At 39.5% G+C, this 21,730-nt stretch overlaps 1 protein-coding gene across 3 annotated transcripts in view; it reads left to right on the forward strand.

Moving 5' to 3' along the window:
- The first annotated feature begins 367 nt into the window (after positions 1–367).
- The window catches only part of Rspo3 (R-spondin 3), an 85,354-nt gene continuing 63,991 nt past the window's right edge, over positions 368–21,730 (forward strand). For 2 of the 3 annotated variants that reach the window (XM_076927934.1, XM_076927936.1), the window contains exon 1: positions 368–987. In XM_076927934.1, the coding sequence (XP_076784049.1) occupies positions 891–987 (97 nt within the window). In that variant the 5' untranslated portion in view covers positions 368–890. The remainder of the gene's footprint in view (positions 988–21,730) is intronic. The other variant, XM_076927935.1, reaches the window with a different exon arrangement.

Genomic DNA, 21,730 nt, shown 5'->3' on the forward strand with positions numbered 1-21,730 from the left:
GAGGCATTGGGTCTGGGGTATTTGGTACAGCTGGGTCAGAAGCCTCAGGCGTACCAAACCCCAGTGCGCCCACCTCGCCGAGTCCAAATTGCCCCATCGAGGGCCTCCCCCAACCCTGCTCCCATTCTCCCGCCGTATTTGCGGTGTCCAGGGATGCTCTGTCGCAGACCCGGGACCCCTTAGGCGCCTCTTCCCGTCCCTCTGCCAAATCGCAACGCCTGTACTTTTCCAGCTCCCTCTTTCCCTCTTGAAATTGAAAGTTATTGAGGTCGCTCGGGGTTGTTGCTCCTCCCCGCCTCCGAGCTCCCCCCCGCCCCCCCCCGCAGCCATCCCCTCTCCCCCTCCCTCCCCCTCCTCCCGTATGGGGTGCTCCCAGCCCTGCCCAACATTGGAGCAGCTCCTGCTCAGAACACCAGAAGCAGCTTGGGTCTCTCCAGCGCCCCTTGGCCATGGCTGCGGTACCCACGGCGTCCGCTTCCCTGAGATCCCCGGGTTCCCGCCACTGCCGCAGCCGCCGCAGCCTCTGAGCCCCAAGGGCCACTGCTCGCCTGGATCCCGCACGCAGCCGCCGCCGCGCAACCGAGGCTAACCTGCGTCCAGCCAGGAGGCTCCTGCAACCTTAGCTCGCGGCGATGACAGCCACCTCAGAGCAGCCGGCAGTGTTCGGACAATTTGAGAATGAAATTGTTGGTTTCCCTGTCCACCAGCCCCGCTTCTTTTGCCACCACAGCACGCCTGTTGGATCTCAGTGGAGAAGTCCCGTTGCTCTGGGTTTTCAACTCTCCATATAGACTCGCCTAACACCTACACACAGATTTTTAAAAAACATTAAATATAACTAACAGTGAAAAAAAAAAGGAGAGAAAGAAGGGAAACATTACTGGGTTACTATGCACTTGCGACTGATTTCTTGGTTTTTTATCATTTTGAACTTTATGGAATACATCGGCAGCCAAAACGCCTCCCGGGGAAGGCGCCAGCGAAGAAGTAAGTGCCGGGTTTCTTTTCTTTTCTTTTTTCTTTTCTTTTCTTTCTTTTATTTTCTTTTCTTTTCTGGGGGGTATTGTTGTTTGTTTTTGTTGTTGTTTTGGTTTTGCTTTGTGTTGTCTTTGCTCCATTCCACCACCACATTCACCTGTCAGGTCGTTTTGCTTGCTCAAAGTCAGCTGCCTGAGGAAACAGTCTTTCCAACCCACACCCCAAGCCTCACGTTGGAGATAGCAGTTCGGGCACTGGCTCTCCCACCCCAGCGTACAAGCTAGTGCTGTAGTCTGTGCACCCGGCGCTAGTCTGGCTCCCGCCCCGCTTGTAAATCAGGATCTGGAAATCTTCATTTCTTCCTTAGATTCGCTCTAGGGATTTGTGCTTTCCCTTTGAGGCTCCGACGGAGGCCTAGAGCCCCAGGCAGTTGGGGCTCCCTGCCTTCGGGTTGCTTGATACTGGGGCAACGCGACGTGGGATCACCCCAAGCTCTCTCCTGGCTCAGGGGAACCTTGACTGGGCCCCCACAGGCTGCTTTATGGTAGTCAAGTCAAGCATCCTGGGGCGGGCCCGAGGGACAGTGAACAAGCGCCCGCGCTGCCGCTTCCCACGACGCGCACGAGTGGAGTGGCGCTGGGGCGCCAGAGCTACCAAGACTGTCTGCAGAGTTCCCCCATGTCCCACGCTCCGGGGTCGGAAGGCAGACGAACTCCAGAGGTTCCAAACTTCAGTCACTTTCATGCCTTGCCTGTCCCCACGTGAGTCACCTCAGACTCTTTCAAGTGGGTCCCCTGAGACAGGCGCATACTGAGAGTGGAGTTCCTCCCGAGCCCATCTCCTCCCTGTTCTTCAGTCTATTACATGGGAGCGGATTAAGTCCCGGCTGAGTGAGACTGTGCCTTTGCTGGAATTAAATGGATCCCTCAGGGCAGCCTCCACCTAAATCGGTCTGAGGCGGGCATCTTTCATAGATTCGGGAACAGATGCTAGGGTGGTTTCTCTATTTGTGCCCGGGTGGCCCTGCGCCTTGTTGTCAGTGCCGGCAAAGGGAGTCCTTTCGCAGAGCTAAGGACGACCCTGGCTCTACAGAGGGCTCTTGGGCCCAGGAGTAGCTACTAAGGGAAACTAACAGAAAACACCCAGTAAAGCTATTGCGTTGGTAGCTTGGACCTGGGCGGCTGGTCAGCCCACGACCTTGTCTGGTCCCCAGATGAGATCTCTTTCCCAAGTGTCCAGCCCACAAAACCCTTGGGGCAGGAATGCTGGCAGCTCTCAGGACACACAGCACTTGTGTGGGGTGGAAATTTAGCAATCTCCTCTAGCCACTGTTTGTCTCTGCCCTGGTCCTGGACATGAGGGTCCCCTGAAAGCTCCCTTTGTACCGCTAGCCCAAGCCAGACAAAGTTTGATTCACCTGAAAAGTGCCTTTAAAAATCGTGGCTGGGCGGGAACGCCAGAGACTAGGAGTCCAGTTGGCCCCATTGCCTCTAGGATCGCGCCTCAGCGCAGGAGGGCCTAAACTAAACATGTCAGGGCATCCGATTTATTATTCTTGGCCTCTGAGTGGTTTGTATTCTTTGCAACCCTCCCACCCACTCTAGCGCTCAGGCCCTGCGGCTGTGGGATACTGGAGTGGCAGCCTGGGGGCCCAGAGGTCCGCAACGCCACTCCGGGCCAGCTAGGTCTGTTGGGCACTGTATTTCTGGGCCGGTGGGGAAAGCGAAGCCAGGAAGAACACAGCTGTTTGCCCTGCAAAACTCATGCCAATAAGCTTATCCCAGCACACTCCATCCTGGTAGTGTCTCTGACCTCCGACCCTGAGCCACACACTTGCCGGGGTGGGGCAGCGTCCGGTATTTCAGTGTCACTGGCACCCGAGTCTCTGGTCGGCGAGGCTTCTGCTTCTGTAGGAAATAAAAGAAAGCAAAGAAAGTTTGTTGTGCATTCGTTCCCATCTCCACACCCTTAAGGACCAGAGCAAGGAAACTCGGGGTGCGCACATCTGGGCTGGAACTAGGGTGATGATGTGTGAAGTCTAAAGGAGACTGCTTTTCTCTCTTCTTGTATCATCTCAAAGCCAAGACAAAGGCGCCCTCTGGCTGTGTTGCGGGATTAAGAGAGAAAATAAGTGGAATTGAGCTGAAATTCCATTGATTCTGTGGGAGTGGGTCTGGAAAAGAGGTCCTTCCCGCAGCACTCCCGGTGCGGCTGTTCTTGAGTCTTCTTGTGGATTGCTCCTGCAATCCTGGGAGAGGGGCGACCCCTTGCGTCCTCCGAGGAGACAGAAGGAATATTTGGCAGGCGCAGTATGGCTTTTTGCAGCAAGGATCAGAAGGTAGATCCTTGTTAAATGTCCAGAAACTCGAAATTAACGGAGCAGGTTTATAAAATCACCTGGACCGTATTTTTTAAATACCTGAATAAAAATCTCCTTAATAGTAACTGGGAATATTTTTATAATGAATAATAAGGCTGTAGTCAAATTATTTTAAAACTGGCCAGACATTGCTATTTTTTCCACAATAAGGCAACTTAAGAGCGCAATTAATAGTATCACTTTTGCCTTGTGGTAAAGAGCTTCATTTCTCAGACGTTTAGAAACGTCACTAATGGGAGAGGCAGAGAAGTACGGTTAAAAATAAAAGACTTCTAAAGTCTCCTTTTAAAAAATGGTCTCTTAAATATCTTAGTACCAAAGGTCCTTGCTAGCAAAGATTGTCATTTACAGTGTTAAACAGGTTCCGGTATAAAGAGTTATGCAAAATTCCTGTGTTTTTCTACAATAATCAATAGTCTATTGATCTCCACAAACCAATAATCCTAATTGTTGCAAACTACCATTTTCTCTATAAAAACAGAAGTCTCATACTTTTTAAAATGTCTGTGTAATTGTGATGCATAAACGCAACAAAACTGTACTGACTTTGATTGATATACAGTGCCTATAGATGACAAAATAAGTTTATTCAGGATAAAATGTAAAGCCTTTACTCAAAACCGTCATCATTCAGCAAGATTTCGAAGCGAGCTCTAACTTCAGAACCTGGGTGCTAGTTTACAAAACCTAAACTTTGATCTTTTTTCCAGCTCGGTCTTTGAAGTTTGGTAAAGTCAACCTTTAAATTTTGTGTTTCATATTAGTAGCATTTAAAAAATATCTTTATCATGAAAATCCTAATTCTTTCCTAATGCATCACATTTTCACCTGGATGATTTATGTGGGGAGGCTGAAACCTTTACATGAACTGTAGAAGCTGATACTACAGAATCTCCCTTTTGTAGAAAAGGGGTCTAAGAAAACAGGACCCCACTAGCCCGCCAGAGAGCCAGTCAATGAAACTTGTCTTCTTACATGAACACCACCCCCCCCCCGTCTTTTATGTATTTATACTATGTGCTAAACCTGCCATAGAGAAGATATTAGGCTAATGAAATAATTAACTGATGGTTTCCAGAGTACCATTTTCCAGTATGTTTAGAGACTTACCTGAGAATCTTTATGTGTGGTTGCTATAATACTAACAAATGGCAAATAATTACACACCAAATAGGACTAGGATGTTTTTCTCATCATAATGTATTATTTGATTATCCAGAAGCCTCCATAGGATGACACTGCCCCAGAAGGCACTGGCTCTCTGCAAGATGATAGCAGGCACAAGGTTCTTTCATGGTGGGCATCTAATAATTTCATTTTAGCTTTTCAGAATTTAGACCATTCATGTTTTAGAAATTCACTATATGCCTAGCAATTAAAATACAGCTACTACAATTTGCAGGGAAAGGTGAAAAGAATCAAGAACACATTGTCACACTGATAATATTGGTATTGGACTTGATAGTCTTCTCTGATGGGGCAGCAGATTCAGATTCTGACGTAGAGTAAGCTGTTCACCCTTGGTGATTTTATTGCTGATCTTAGTAAACACATTAACAGATTAAAAAAAAAACACTCTTAAATTGAAATATTAACTTAATGTTTTATTTGGAAATTGGGAACAATACTTTTTTTCCTTTCTTGCCTACATTTGTCACCTGTATGCTTTAGTTGTGAGAAAAACAGTTCGAGAGAGATATGACCAAGATCGTTGGAGAAAGTGCATTTTATGGTATATTACATGGCATGAATGCAAATCAAAGACAAATTCAATTTCCTAGAAAATAGTGACACATGAAAATAAAAACAAAGTGCCTTTCCCTTTCTGAGCTCTAACTAAAGCATCTTTGAGCTAGGAGCTTTGTTTCCCGAATCACTTTGGTGCTGCATTATTTTAGATCTGTAATTTCTGCTCCAGCAGAAGGATTTTACTGAGTGCCTTAAGAAATGGTGATTTGAAATGCTGTCATCTTAGCCCAACTCATTCTAAACACTGACAGAAGAATAAGTGAAAAGAATTTATCACAGTCATTTCAACATTCCTTTGAACATACAATGTGAACAGTATTTTAAATTGTAAGTAGATGGGCTATTTCTCCAATGAAAGCGTTCCCTGGTTTTTAATGTTCTACAAATTAGGTCTCCAGAAAGCAATGAATTGAAATTACAATGCGCAGTAAAATTTAATTTTTAAGTTGTTATAGGAAAACCTTTGCTACATCACTACAAAACAACTTTAATAGACATTTGATCCTTTTAGATTATTTGAATCTGGGTAGATATATTCAGATTGCTACTGAATGTTTAAAAAGATTTTCTAGTTAAATGTCTAATCATTTAAATATGTGTAGTGGTTTTCATTCTTTGTAACAAAGAATTTTAGAACCTTATATAAATATTTAATACCAAAGCATTACTCTGAAATTACATAAACTTTCAAAAGTACAACTATTACAGATATTCTAATTTCCTATTTTTTCTCTTTGTCTCTCCTTAAACACTCAAGTGGGTATTTCCCTGATTTCTTCCCCACTATTGATTCTTGCACCTATTCTCACTCACCACAAAGGCCATTTCAAACTCTCAGTGAATTCCTGAGATGCCGACACCATGCATATTGTGTTTCATAAAATGTAAGAATCAACTTCAGTTGCCATAGGAAAAACATCATTAAGTTTTGAGAATATTAGCATATTATAGTGTGTGGCAATTGTATTTGACTTGATGCGGGTCCTTTCCTCTTCTTATAAGAGATTGTTCAGTGGTGTTATTTACAAAAAATTAATTTGAAATATATTTACTCATAAGTTAGGTAGATTTTTGTCTTGCTTTTGATTTTGCTTGTCTTTGTTATATTTTTAAAAGCTTGCAATGAGTAGGTCATCTTTAAAATTACCATTTATTGCGTCCTCTAGTAGATTTGAAAAAAAGCTTTGCAATTAAGCCTTAATAAAATACATGAATATAAATATGGATATGAGGGAAAATACTGGGGATGGTTTGTATGTTCATTGTATCTACTCATATCTTTTAATTCAGAAGCATTACTGGCATTCTGATTAAACTGTTTGTAAAGCAATACTAAAAACAATGGAATTTTAACCCATTATTCAAAGGTTACGGTTTGTCAAGAACACTACAGTTTGCAAAGAATGGCTGGGTGTCACTGATAACTCCCATTTTTCCACCTGAAAGTTTTCAACAACAAGGCACTTAAATAAAATACCTGAAATCATCTCCTGTGTGAAGAGTGCTTATAAAACATCCAGTTACAATGCCTCTGATTCAGTAAGATCGTCTCTGCCTTAATAATACGGTCAGCAAGAGATACAGTTAGTTACACTTGTTACATTTGTTAACACTAAACTTTGGGAATTCTTTTAAAAAAATTTAGTGGTACCAAAATTCCTTCTCACTCAAATATATAGATGCATAATTGTAACTGTTGATATTTTATGCAAAATATAGCCTACTCTTTCAAAGCATCGTCTTACATACTGTTGCATCTGATCTTTTATGATTTGATAAAGAGCAAGTTTCATAAGTTTGTGATAGAGACTGAGCCCTGAAGTGGAGAATCCCTTTGTGGGCATTAGGAAGAGTGAAGTTAGAGCTAAGGACCTTGATTCACCATCCAGCATGGTCACTAGTATTTGGATGACCTTGAGAGTCCCTTTACCTAAAAATACTAGATAGTATTTTTTTTTCCATGACAAAATGAGAGGGTTGATTATTGTTTTTTAAATCATTAGATCTACATCATCCAAATAGTCTTAACAACTATTAATCCTTTTGTGTGAAACAGAAGTCATGAGCAGAGAGCTAAAAATTTCTTTTAAAAGTACTAATCATAACTGCATTTATCAGGTAAGAGCTTTGAAAACAAACAAATTCATTCCTTTGTAATAAGTAAATTTCTCCCATTAGACTTATTACAAAGCTTGACCAAGTGACTTTGTAAACTGGAGAATGGGTTAGATATGACATTCTGTATTCTTCCCATATTGTAGTGTCTGAAAACCACAGCCAGGCAGCAATCCTCAGGCAGGTCCATCTTGTCCCCAGCCTTAGAATTCTTGGAGCTGATTCAGAGTGGCAAGCTGAGAAAGGCTTCAGTTTCCCTGTCCTCCTTGACAAGTGCGTAGAGGTGGCCTGTGAAGATAAGGACAAGTGAACTTTAATAAGTTTACTTATAAGGACAAAAGGCCAACATTATGACACGGGATGATGGAGCCAGATAATAAAGCAGATGAGTCCTTTTTGATGAAATAAATAGCCCAGGGTACTTAATTTAGTAGGAAGAAGAAAAAGAAGCAAGAACATATTTGGCATCAATTTAGGATTCATTCAGATGTTGGTCAATGGAAAAAAATGATACGAAGACAGACAAGAATGAGACAAGTAGGTAGGGTAAAAACTGTATTTGCTTTTGAACTATCTTAGTGAGGAGCTAGGAGAACACTTAGGACTTGAGCCCCAATTTCAGAATGTATCAAGGGCTGAAGTCAACTACAGCTGTATCACTCATAGACTAGGATGGCTGGACACGGGAGATTAAAAACATGGATGTCTTCCTTTATGTATCAAAAGTGTTTGTGTTGCCAGCCTCAAGACTGCTTCATGTGGTGTCAAGGAGGTTACATTAAATCACTTTCCTCATTCTGAGTGCTCTCATGTATTACTTCCAACTGTGGTTTCTCTTTTATAGCACTTTCTGTTATGTAAGAGAAGAATTGTTGCTGTCACGAATGATACTTCCAAACTACCAAATCTTGTAGTCTTGGAGCCTTTATATAATGTTCTACTACCTATATAATGTGCTACTTGGCCACAGATCATAAGGAGAGTTGAAAGATTTATAGTAATGGAAGATATATTCACATAAGGTATTGAATGATTTTTGAACCACTGTATTGGACCTAGCATCTCACAGTGGCATTGCTACTTTCAAGTAGATTTCTCAATGAACATGTGCTCATTTCAGGATGGGGTAAAATCTGAAGGCATCTAGTTAGCTCATCTACATTGGGCAACATCCCTAATGTATATTTGACCAAGTATCGTAACAGTCAGGTTTGTGGTTTCTCACTGGCTTCTTTTTATTAATTTTGAGGCTTTGTCGCAAAGGGAGTATATTTTCCCAGTATTTTAAGGACTTGGCAGAAGTATGAGTTGGATTTAGCTTACCTTTGAACTCCTTTCTAAAATTAATGTGTAGTAATGTAGGCTGTATATTCACTCTCCAAAATTGTTTCTAGAAATAGGCTCATGAACATAGTTGTAACTATATCTCAATAGAAAGTGCATTCCTGAAAGTGACTGGTAAAACAGCTCTCGTTTTATTACTACATAATAAAAGCTGCTACCACACGATGTAGAGTAGCAGAATTCATGAGCTACTTACTTGTTTTAGAGCACCGGCTCCCTGACATATATTCAATCAAGTAAGAAAAAGTTACCACTTCTCACAGCTACAAAGGGACCTTACAACTAAAGAGTATCGCCTTGACAAAGGCTGTCATATACACACAGAACACATGTCCTTCCAAAAGAGAAGTGCTAGAGTAATATGTCCAAGTCTGTTAAATGCCTCATAACAAAATACAGCGTTGCAACTGTCAAGGTCACTGTTGCGGTGTATATAATTTCCTTAGTACACAATTGCATTTGTCTATCAAAGCGAATATTATGATGACAATAAGTAAATCCCTTGTATCTCTTCTCACCTCTCAGTAGAAGCCTGACTATGCTCACAAGATAGCCTCATTTGGCTGTCACACCCACTCTACATGGAATGTACAGTTTCATTTTATCTATTTCTTATCATTTATTATTTACTCTGTTATCAGAGAGATGATAGTCAGTTCCTAGACTACAGTGCAGGTTTAACTTCAGAGCCAGGACTTTAAAGAGTCTCTCTCTTTCCACTCCATAGACACTGGGGACACAAGGCGTTGTGCTTTCAATCCCACCTTAGACTTTCGTAATCTCATTGCTTCCCCCCTGTCCTCTTCCTCCTAACCTTCCCATAGACAGTTTCTAAACAAAGATGCTGATCTTTATTTTTTTTATCACAAGCAATAAAAATCACACAATTTATTTGATGTATTCTAAAATTCTTCTCCCTAAATATGTCTTTATGTACCCAAGACAATATTTACTTTGGCATGAAGGTGTGGGCAAAGCTGTAATTGTGGAGTTAAATGTCAAAAGTCTTGTAGATAATTTACAATCACAATGGGTATTTCCCTGGTTAGGTTTTTTTGCTTGTTTGTTATTCAGAAAGCTATCTTTATGACGTTTCACAAAATCTGTTATTTATATTACTTTACCATGAACATTAATACCTCCACTCTGAATTTTTGCTTTATGGGCCTTGATACAGGGGCTGTTGATGCCGAGTTCATACTAGAATTACCTGGAGATATTTAAAAATAAGAACAAGACAAAATGATGTAATCTCTGGAAATAGGCACCAGATAATCTTATTTTTAAACCTAGTCTGGTGACTCTCAAACACAGCTGAGAATGATATATTGTCAGACCTTAAATTCAAGAATAGCCTTTATGAATAGCTGAGCAAACATTGAAAACGATGCCAGTTTTATGAGGGTTTGACAGACAAAATAAACCTGTGTGCAACATGATAAAGGATGAGGTATGTACCATCTGAACAGCAGAAAGCCATCTCCGTGCACAGTGTTATTTCTCAATAGGAAATTGATAAACTCAAGACACTGTTGCAAGCAGGGCTATCTGAGAGAGAATCAATCATTTCATTCCAAAAAAAAGAGAGCAAAGTGCCTGCAGGAAGGCCTGATAGTGACCTTACCAGATGCTGGATCCCTGCAACATTGCCTTTGGGAGAAGGTGATTGCACTGTTGTGGTAGGGGAGACAGGGTACACTGAGCAACTGTGGAAGCAAAATGGGGCATAAGCCACACTCAAGCTGTTCTCCAAAGCTACTTAATAATAAACAACGGCTGGGCTTGGGGGGTTTGGTTTGTTTTGTTTTTATGTCTTATCCCTCCTTGATGTCAGGAAAACCGTAATGGGGAGGCAACTGCCAAACAAGATGTAAACATTCCTTTCTTTTATGGTCTCTGACTAGTTTGGATTGACTACTGGTGATTACTATCGCTGTTATAAATAGCGTGGGCTACACTCTATCCAGTGCATGCAGTTGTGTGGAAGATCGTTAAGTTGCCGATGCCTTTATTTTACTCACCTCCTGCTCTCCTCTAAGCTGTTGTCATCCTTAACGCTTGTTTATTATTCTTTTCTAGTCCATGCAGAAATTTTGAACCTTGCCATAAATTAGGGAAAGCTCCATGTAAAAACGAGGTGGAAGTCTGGGCTTCCTGTCAGATTTCATTGTGCTTCTTAAGGGGGCTCTTTGGGAAAATTTGGGTTGCAATGAGTCATTAGGCCAAATCCCAATAACCACAATTGCCAGAAGTAATTAGACTGAAGAAAGCCAGGCTTCATGGGAGGAGGGTCATCATAGCATGCTTGAGACATTGCTGCGTGGTCAGACCTAGTTACTTGTCCCTAAGGATTGGGAGCAATCATAAGCTACAGAAAGCAGGAAACCCACAGAAAACAGTGCTTTTCCACCAACTTTCTTCTCATAGGTTATTCACCATAAGCATGCACAAATGGGAATATATCAGTAGCACTGCCAGCGGCACTGTGCATGTCACAGTCCCTATAAACCACCTGTCTGTCTGCAAGAGTCAGAACCCACACGGAGGACTCCTGTTGTCACTATCTCAAGTCTGCTCCTCCCTTCCTGCACACATTAAAAAAGAGCCCCAGGAATTCAGTCTTTGTGAAAGAATTGTCTGAGGGGAAAGAAAGGAAAGAGGAAAAAAAAAAACTCGTAAACATTCTTAGGTCAATTTAGACATAATATTAGCGAAAGGACAATTATCTATAAAAAAAATGGTAGTAACCTATTACTGCAAAGCAGGAGTGCTAGATCTGCATGTAGAAAAAGGCTGAGGGCAAATCTAGAACTTCTTGTACTAAAATAAAGTCTTAATGAAGCCTAGTGTCAAAGCCAGTAAGTACACATGATCAAGAAAGAAGTGATGCTGTCTTTTAAAAGTTTCAGTATAAGAAACAGAAAGATTGTTAAGTCTTTCCATTCAAGAAGCACAGTTGGATCTGTGCTAAATTATCCAGAGAAAAGTTGGCTTTGAAACCCCTGCCTTTGCCTGGAATACTCAGTGGCTATCACTTCACATGAAGGAACTTTAATTGAACCAAATCCTCAAAGCTTCAGGACTCATTGTCCTTAAATTTTCAAATTCCTTCCCAATTTAGAATGACTTTCAGTATATCTCTTTATTACTTTGATCTCAGGCTACTACTAGATCTTTGTTTAAACATATGGAATCAAATGCCAATATTTTAAATATACAGACAAATTCATTTGCTGGTCAAATTTATTATTATTATTATTATTATTATTATTACTATTACTATTATTATTTGCAACTGGCAATCTCCAGGTATCTTGGCAGATGCATTCTGTCCTCATATATAATACATACATGTCCTCATAAAGAGGTGTAGTGAACTGCTTGTCACTGTGACCAATATAGGAGAACCATACGCTCCATTGTATTTGGTTCACATTTGACAGTAATCTGGGAATAGAAACATCCAGTCTTTATTTCCTAGCTGAGCTGCCAGGGTGCTTTTAATGATTGCCACAACCCCAGCCATCTTCAGCATGCAGAGACACACTGAGAACCATTTGTCAATGACATTGATAGAATGTTTTTGACCTAAAGGAAATGATACTAATTCTGAAGATCCTTATGAAATAGTTCTTAGCCAATGTACTTAATTTATAGCTTACTGTGGGAGAAGTGATCCAGTTTAGCACAAACCTGTTGCACTTACGTTGGTATTATCTCAGTGGATGGTAGTCCACTCCCAGCATATAACACTTGTATACTGATTCCATTTAGCAACTGCCTTTAGAAGCATAGCTTAGAATAAGTTTGAAACTTTGATGTTTCAACATACTTCTGCTACACGTTTCTTTCTTTCTGGACAATGTATTGAGTCTTCGAAAACTATGTGTTTTTTTCTTTTCTTTAAACCTGGATCCAATGGTCATTTTACAAGGGCAATTAACTAAAGTGGTTCTTCAAATTTCTTACTTGACTTGCTTTTCATAACTGAAGTACCTTCTGCTAATATAAACTCTTCATATTCTAGCAGGAAGCTCCCTAAAATTCAGAGCTGCTTAAAATTATATGACCAGAAATCCCCTTTCTCCCCCTCCACCAGCCTTCTCCTTCTGGGAGTGTGCCAGAGGTTTCTCACTATTCATTCTGACAACTGTTCTGGTGTAAATATTTAAAGAAATCCTTTCCATTAGAGATTAAACAAAGTATAAGTAATTGCTCTGCAATGATAGATCTTTATTAATGTTTGCAATAGCAGATCTTATTTCATCTGATGCATAGAGGCTGACAGCCTCAGGAAAGACCAAAGGAAAAGGGGCCAAGACAGAAATTACAATGTACTGTATGTAATCTGAACTGCAAAATACTGATTTTCATTTATCCTTCCAAGGCTTATGTTTAAATAATGCACATAGTGTAGAGGAAAAAAATGAATTCATTAAAGTTGAAATACCAAAAATAAGTTATCGGTGATTAAACTGACTGAAAAGGTAGGAGAAAATTACAAATCTGTTTATCACTTCAACAGTCCCCCATTTCCCAACATGCTCCCCAGACTTAAGCAACATGTATGAGATCTGCCCTGACATAAGCTCTGGTTTCTCTATTATTGCTCAAGAGTTAGCATTAAAGGAGATAAGGGTTGACTTTTCCTGGTTATATCCAATATCAGTTGTTAAAACAGAGTCACCCTCAGCTTTGAGGAGCAAGCTTCCAGTATTGACTTTCTGCATTTCCTGTCCACACAGATTTTCACAGGATGAGTACAACACACTGTCTTCCCTCAGCATCAAGGGAATTAGTTACAGAGTCCAGACCTCAGGTGCCCAGCTCTATTATGGAATCCATACAGGAGGGGAGTATATAAGATTCATGCACATCCCCCAGCATATTTAAATTATCTCTTAATGACGCTTACTACTTAGTACCTATAACTAGTTGTTAACGAGTCATTATACTGTATTTTTAGAGGAAAATAATAAAGAAAAAGGGGTAGGCAAGTCTAGTACTGACACAAATTTTTGAAAATTTTTTTTAAGTTCTCAGTCGACCATGTAGTTTCATGGATGTAGAGATATAAGTAGGTTAACCATAGCACAGCTAAACAATTTAACCTATAAAGGACATCACTGGCTGAACTTCAGATTATCAATGATCTTGAGATGTAGGCTGGAAAATAAGCACATGCCTTACAAAACGCGTGCATCCTTCCTTTGATGACTGACGACACTAAAACATAAAACTCTGTATGTTTGAATGCAGCTTAATTGTTGACAGTTCACAACCTAATAGTTCTTGATGGTCTATGATTTTTTTTTCTTTATAAGTAAGATTTTAAGGAAATTTACATTAATATTATTTCTTATGAACAATTATAGAACTCAGATGTGTAGGTCTACATCTATAGTTGCAGAGCTCAGGAAGTTAGAGCAGGTAACATTTTTGTGAGTTCAAGGTCAACCTAAGAACTGTCTCAACATCAGTTACACTGACTGCTTTCTTCCTGTGCCTTGGATGTCAAATGTTCCGTATTGACTAAACTTGTTCACATTTGAATCCTGGTTATATCGCATGATTCGTCAAAGAAATGAATAAACAAGGAGTATGGGGTACAAATGGAAACCTCATAAATTTTACTGTAGGAGACTTGTCTTTTGACTGACCTCAAAAACCTGTGTTTTCTGGAGTCTTGACTATAATGAGAGAAGACTCAGAGGAAGGAGGCAAAGACGTTTGATTTATAATTGATAGATATAGTTTAACAAATCATTTAATCTCTGATTAGGTTGTCGCCACTGTAAGGCAGACCTGCTACTTCATTTGCCAAAGAGTAGGCTACTGACCTTAAGTCCAGTCAAAAAGATTGTTTTTTTTTTTTCTTTTTCACCACATGCTCTAACCATACAAAGTTATCTATCAAAGCTTCATAGACAAGGAGTTAAGGCTTAAATTTAAAAGTATAGGTTTTTCTTTGTATGTCTGTGTACTTTTTAGACTATATTTTAAGAAGATAATTAGAAACCAATCTTCTGGGGGAAAGTACAGGGCAAAAATAAAACTCAACTTAGTCCTAGTTAAATAGAACATTTATCATGTTCTGTAGTTACGAAAGTGACTAAAACACACCTGAAAACTACTCTTGTTGTATTTTGACGTTGTTAAAATATTAAGTTAAGAAGCCACAATTGTGTGTGTGTGTGTGTGTGTGTGTGTGTGTGTGTAAAAGCAGAACGCTTAAATGCTTAAATGTCTAAGCCATGGCATACTCACTTTTTAGGTATGTTTGAATAGAGATGGAAATAATACTTTCAATGAGTGATTCCAAGTCATACTCAGATATTTATCTGGAGAGCAGCATTGTGGGGAAGAAGCACAAAGATGGGAGGAAGCACAGACTAAAACACTGGAATTTATGAGGCCTTTCAGTATCTTCTTGTCTTACAATTTATGCCCAATGAATAGGAGTCATCACTTAGTGTGACCTTTGTGACAATCACAGGAAGTACGCTATGCGTACTGTAAACGTAGTTGGCATTGTTAGGTAAAGCTTGTAATGGAGTGGCAGAGTTTGGCTGAGCGAATTTCCATTTTGGGTGCACTGATTGATTTCTATAGCTGAACTTTCACACTTCTTCATTAACTGGAATTACTTTTTTACCAAACAAACACTAAAATATTTTATGTTTAAAAATCGTGCATTTTTGTCCATCAATCTAAGGCATTTCTCAAACCTTTTATGGTAACCCAGCCCTTGATCACTGCATGGAACATACAAACAGATTTACTTAAAGCCCTAGCTTGGCAAATGCACATCAGCATGCTATTTCAATGTCTACTGTAAGTCTGTTGGTGACTTTTCTAACACCAGTTTATAGCTTTAAAAAGGTTCCTTCCTAAATCATAAAGGCATGAAACTAATTTGTTTGAGATCTTTTTTATTGTAATTTACAATTAACTCATGAAAGATTTTAAGTAAAGAAACTTTTTACATGTGTTATTTTGTGTTACCCCATGCAATAAATATATGATACATAGATAACCATCTGATAAGTAAGAAATCAAAGGAGCACATCAAACAGATACAGACATTAAAGAGGCAAAATTTAACCTAACAGCCTTCACTGCGGCACGCTGCTTTTCATTAAGCCTGTTAAAGAGGATACTCCAGGAACAGGGAAGGTTAAAGGAGGACATCCCTGGGCAGTGGAGATGGGAGTACTATTTTTACTTCATTAGACAAAAGTCATCCTGAGACAAGAAATAAACTGGGATAATTGGTAGGGTTGTTGCTGGGAAGTAAAAGGGTATTAAACTGTTTTGTAGCAGATCAATGTGATCAGAGCTGGTGTTTCCAAACAGTTATTCTGGTTGCTAATTGGCATCAGTGGTATTGGTGAGAAAGGAAAGTTATAAGCTCTGTCCCTTACAGATCGACAATGTGTAGAAAAGGCCGATTGGTGACAGAGTGCGGTGGGGCTCCTGGATTTCTGACTTTAGGAACTAAATGATGGTAATGGTTGCTACAAACTTTGTTTAATTTGTAGCCCTTTTCAAGAGAACTACCTGTTCTTACTCTGAAGATTTACCCCACAAGCTCTTCATTTCCTTACTGAAAGGCATGCTCCTCTCAAGGTCACAGTAGGCTACTTTCCTGATCTATCACCATTTTAGAAAGCAAACGATTCTTACCAAATTATCAAACTTCTCATTGAGTGAGCAGCTTACCATCAAGGATGTTCTTATTTGATTCTTGGGGATGAAGGACCTTCTAACTGTTTCTAGGCTGGTAAAGTGTCATGGTAACCTTGTCAACAGCAGCTTATGTCACTGTGGTTTGCATGATAGTTAGAGACTGTAATGTCATTACTTGAGTGGTTCAATATCCTTTTTAAGTGGACAGAGCAGGTTTGGCCACAGTCATCTAACTAAATCCAGAGATATCATTTCTACAGAATTTTACAAGCCCAGGAAGCAGCAAAAAATATAGCATGGAAGAGGGACATTTACTTTTCCCCCAGTGCAAGTGTGTGATTTTTCCAAACTGCATAAACCTCCAAATATTTCCACTGAAATATCTAATATTTTCACAATTTCTTTGGGATTCACTTCAAGAGAATGTAGGCTAAGGGAAATCTTTGTTACATGTGAGATTTTTACTGGTTGAAAAGAAATTTACTGGCAGATCATTAAGATCCTGTTTAATCAAATTCCCACCATGGAAAGAAAGAACTATCTTGGCAACAGCATCATGTTAAAGGAGAAAGAAGAAGAATCAGGGACTCTATATAGGAAGACTGTTTTAAACAATTATTTTTATTTTTTATAATAATAATAATTACACATATAATTCATATGTATAATTAATAAATATATGAACATTTATCAGATTAGGCATTTATGCTTCTATAAGAGTTAACAAGCTATGCAGATCTTAGTGTTCTCATTTGCAAATTTACAGAGAAGATTTATAAGACCCTATTAAATTCCACAATAAGAGTATCCTCATGAATCTTCTTTCTGCATATGTACCTAGTAATTTTATTCACTTTCTCTTTTCATTTATCTGAGTACCTTTCTTCTTAACTGATGACTAGGGCATATAAACACCGCAACTATCAGTAATTTGTCATACCCTTATTTCTGTTGCAAAAAGCCTCTAACTTATATATGTGTAGTGTTTTATAAATAGAAAAAAAGAATTTCTTAAATCATTATACACTTCTTGAACCAGAGACCATGTTTTATCACAATGCTATGTACAGTCTCTGGGAGACTTTTTATCAACAATAGCTGACATTCTTCATTTGGCAAAGATGTAATTCTCAAAACATGTCGTAATTCCATCCTCTGTGTCAGACTCACCTGTAAATGCTTCTTAAAAGTGAAGATACTAAAGTCTGTCTTCTCCATTCCCAAACCAAAATTTTTAGAAGCGTTTGAATTTTAAACACATCCTTGGACCATAGACACATAAATACAGACTACGTGCTCTTGTATGTGAACAGGAAGGCTGGTGAGCTTGAAGACCTGAAAAGAATTTCAGATCCTTTGGGAACTGGAGATATAGGCAGTTTTATGTGGTCCAATAAGTGCTGGGAGCTGAACTCAGGTATACTGAGAGAGCTGTACCTGCTTTGAACCACTGAGTCATCTCTTCAGCCTCACTGTTAATATTTTTATTATCCATCTTTTCTTAGTCTGGTAAGGTCCTTGTCTTTGGTGAGTTGTTACCCCATAGGCACTCCTTCCTGGAATGTGGTTAATGGGTCATCAATATAACCCCCAGTCTGTTTCTGTGGTCCTTACAAAGCAGCTTCTCTCTTTGACTCTTAGTGAATTTCTGCCTCCCATGCTACCAAAGAAGTATGAGTATATGCCCTCTTTCCGTCCTTTAGTATTGGCTAGATCTACCAGCTACCTCAAATTCACACAGAAAGAGACAGACTGAGCAGTACAAAAAATTATCTTCTCCTTATGTGCTCCTTTTTTTGAAATAGGGTCTCACTGTACATTCTGGATTTGTTATATAGACCAGGCTGAGCTTAAACTCACAGAGGCCCATGAGCCTCTGCCTTGGAAGTGTAAGGACCAAATGTGTTGGCTACCACACACAACTATACTTAGGATTTAATTTTTTTCTTTCATCAGTTCTATGAGAATCTCACACAGCCTGCTTTATTTATAGTCACCCCTCCTCACACTTCCCAGGTCTACCACTCTCTCCCTACTCAACAAACTTGAGGGGCTTCACTGTGAGGGAAGTTGATTCCCAGATCCAAGCAGCAGTCAATTGCTAATAGCTCCTCAGCTAGGGGTGGGACTTCATGCCTACCTCCCATTTTTATGCTGGAATTGAGTCTGGTTTGAGCCTGCTGGGGCTTGGATGTGCTGCTGCAATTCCTGTGAGTTAATATATGCCTTTCTGAATCTGGAGGACACCAGTTTTTTGTTTTTGTTTTTTTTTTTTTGTTTGTTTGTTTTTTTATATACATCCACCACCTCTGCTTCTTTTATTCTTGATGCCTCTTTTCCAAATGATCCCTAAACCTTGGTAGAAGAAGACGTGACATAGATGTCCCATTTTAGTAACTTGGGTAGTTGTGGTTTTTCTATGTTAATCACTGTATACTGCAAGTAGAAGGTTCTCTAATGAGAGCTGAGAGATGCATTTTTCTATATGTTTAACAATAAGCCAGCAGAAGTTGGGTTAAAACTATGTCTATTTAGCAGAATAATAATAGTAAGTTCTCCCATTATGCCTATGATCTGTCTAGTCACAGGTTCTTGGCCCAACACTATTGTCATGTATAAATTTTATCTTGTAAAGCATAACAAATCATTCAGAACGTTTTTACTCCTATGATGTTGTTACTATTGCACCAGTGGGTGTGTCTTTCCAAGCCAGTCATTATTATAGCTCAGAAGAGTCGTACCTTGGTAAGATTGATGATTATTTTTTTTATCTTCTAGTAACATGTATAGCTCCTTCTAGAACTATAAAGATTATCCTGTAAAGATGAAGCTTTCAAGTGAGTATGAGCTTGATTTGTGTGTGTGTGTGTGTGTGTGTGTGTGTGTGTGTGTGTGTGTGTGTGTGTGTGTGTTCTGTGGCTCAAATACATTCTCTCTTCTGCAATAGGGTCTTACTTTAAATTTCTGGAGGGTAATCAATATAGTGTCGGCATTGTAATGTAGCAATAGCATTATTTTCTTATGTTTGGCAGGTTGGAGTCTATAAGACCTCACTTGTTAACAATTCTAAAAAAAAAAAAAGGGTACAGCTCATTCCTGACACTGTTTTTTGATGTAATTATTGTTGTTTTCTTGTTGTTGTTGTTGTTGTTGTTGTTGGTTAGCTGTTGGTTAGCTCTGGTATTTCATAGGGGCATTGTCATCCTGTCATAAAGGGGGTTCCATTACAACTTTGTACAACTTCTACTGTAGTAGTTCGCTTTCCATGTGAGCTTTTCAAAAGATCTTTAGTGTTATTCATTCCTCCCTCTCCTTCTTTCCTTCCTCTACAATGTTGTCTCACATCAACCTCAGTTTCACCTTTGTTCCATTAGTCCCTTTAAACCTCTATATTCTTTTCCACCTCTCCTGAATGACCACAAATGCTGGCTTGGATATGAAGGGTGGGAAACAATCACTCACTACGAATAAAGTACAAACTGGTGCAGCCACTATGAAAACTAACATAGAAGGTCCCTAAAAAGCTGGAAATAGGTCTATCATCTGTTTCACCTCTGCTCTGTCGCAATAGCCAATAAATGGAAGCAGCTTAAATGTCCACCCACTGATGAATAAATAATGAAAATATGACATGTTTATACAATGGAAAACTGTTTAGCTGCTAAGAAGAGAAAAATTATGAAATTCACAGGTAAATGGATGAAGCCGAATGCAATCATTCTGAGGCCAATTCCTGAAAGACAAACGTCACATTTTCTATCTCTTGTGGATCTTATCTTTGAATTTTCAGATACTTGCATTGGATTTGGAATACCCAAAGAGGTCAAATTATTACTAAGGAAGAGTGGAAATAGTGTGGGGCTTCTAGGAGTGGAAGGTAAATGGTAGCGGTGTTTTAATGGATTTTTAATAAGTGTCTATAAAAACATTAGGTACTTTGCACAATGTCAACCTTCTTAGAATTTATCAAGTAGATATTCCTGTACTGCACATAGGCAACCCTAGAATCAAAACAACTAAGCAACATACGCCAAAATAAATAATCAGATTTTAACTGTCTCAATTACAGGTAATTTGTGCTATCCATCTTTGCGTGTTTGCTGTCTAGCAGGGTTAAGGTGTTGAATAACTTGATTTTTAAATAAATACTTGGAATAAGAGATAAATATTAGTAATTTAGCTAGAAAACAAATAAAACTGGGGTTCCAAACCTGACTGTGATCTGAGAGGCTGTACTCAATACTCGGTTGGCCTCCTCTGGTAAGTATACAGGGCTCTTTTCCAAATGAGACACCAATGTGAGGGGTGTATATCAAAGTTTGCAAAGCATCTTGCTCAGGGAGGTACATTGATATTCTTCTGTTTCATCAGCAGTTTCACGAATCTAGGAGAAACAGCCACTGATTTTTCTCTTCTCAGAACTTTAAATGTGACACATAAAGTCAGGTATTTTTGTTTAATGGTATGCCTGCTATTTGCACATCTTCTTGTGCCTATTAAAACACCACAAATCTCTGCCTGCTGTTTGCTTATGCTAAGGCTTCGGCCATCAGATATGCTACTTTAGCATGCTATGTGGCATGAAGATCCAAGTTTATTCATAGTATAACAAAGTAGAGTTTGTTTTTTCACACAGACTGAAGTTTGTTTCGCTCAAGAATGTGAGTTGGTAGTTATGGCTTCACACCCATGCAGGGTCAGTACCATTAAACGATCACATTTTCTGTTTATGTTGACTTCTAATTATTTCTCCCATTAAAAAAAAAATGGAAAGGTTCTGTTAGCCAAGCCAAAGCACATAATGATTCCCACTGTTGGATGAACACTGTTGGACCTGTCTCCTGAAAAACGCTGCGATTTACCACCCACAGACTCATCAACAGTCCTGGCTCTCTGCAGGATCTGGATTCTCAGCCCTCTCCAACCCCTCTTGTCCTCTGTTCACCTCCACTTGGGAACATGGCCACTTGGAGAAAGGGAAGCTTCCCCTCCCTTAGAAACAGCTGGGAATGCTGACTCAGTACCATACATTTTAACCCAGAGCAGAGCGTGCTCACTTTATGATGGAGTTTCTATTTGCGGTTAAGGAAAAGACTCTTCACGTTTGATCCTTCAGATGCCTTTGATACAGCCTCGGCATTGAACTGAACCAGTAGATCAGGCTGGCTGGGCCCAAGGCAATTATTATGATTGTTCCTACGATTCACACCGACTTTGAAATCCACCCATGGATTATTAATCTTTTAATGAATAAAGTAACATATGGCGGAGATTCTTATACAAGTCTTATTAGAATTAAAAGTTACAGCGATAGTGGCCTGAACTACTAGTCATATTTCAATTTGCATCACTAATGGTACAATTTAGCAAACTCAAGAAAACTATATGTAGGACGGTTTTTTAAGTTTTTATTTTTTTAATGATCTCTTGTATGTTTCATAACTTTCCCTTTCTCTTTCTCTACCCCAACCCCCA

Source organism: Arvicanthis niloticus, chromosome 30, assembly GCF_011762505.2.
Source record: "Arvicanthis niloticus isolate mArvNil1 chromosome 30, mArvNil1.pat.X, whole genome shotgun sequence".
Classification (NCBI taxonomy): Eukaryota; Metazoa; Chordata; class Mammalia; order Rodentia; family Muridae; genus Arvicanthis; species Arvicanthis niloticus.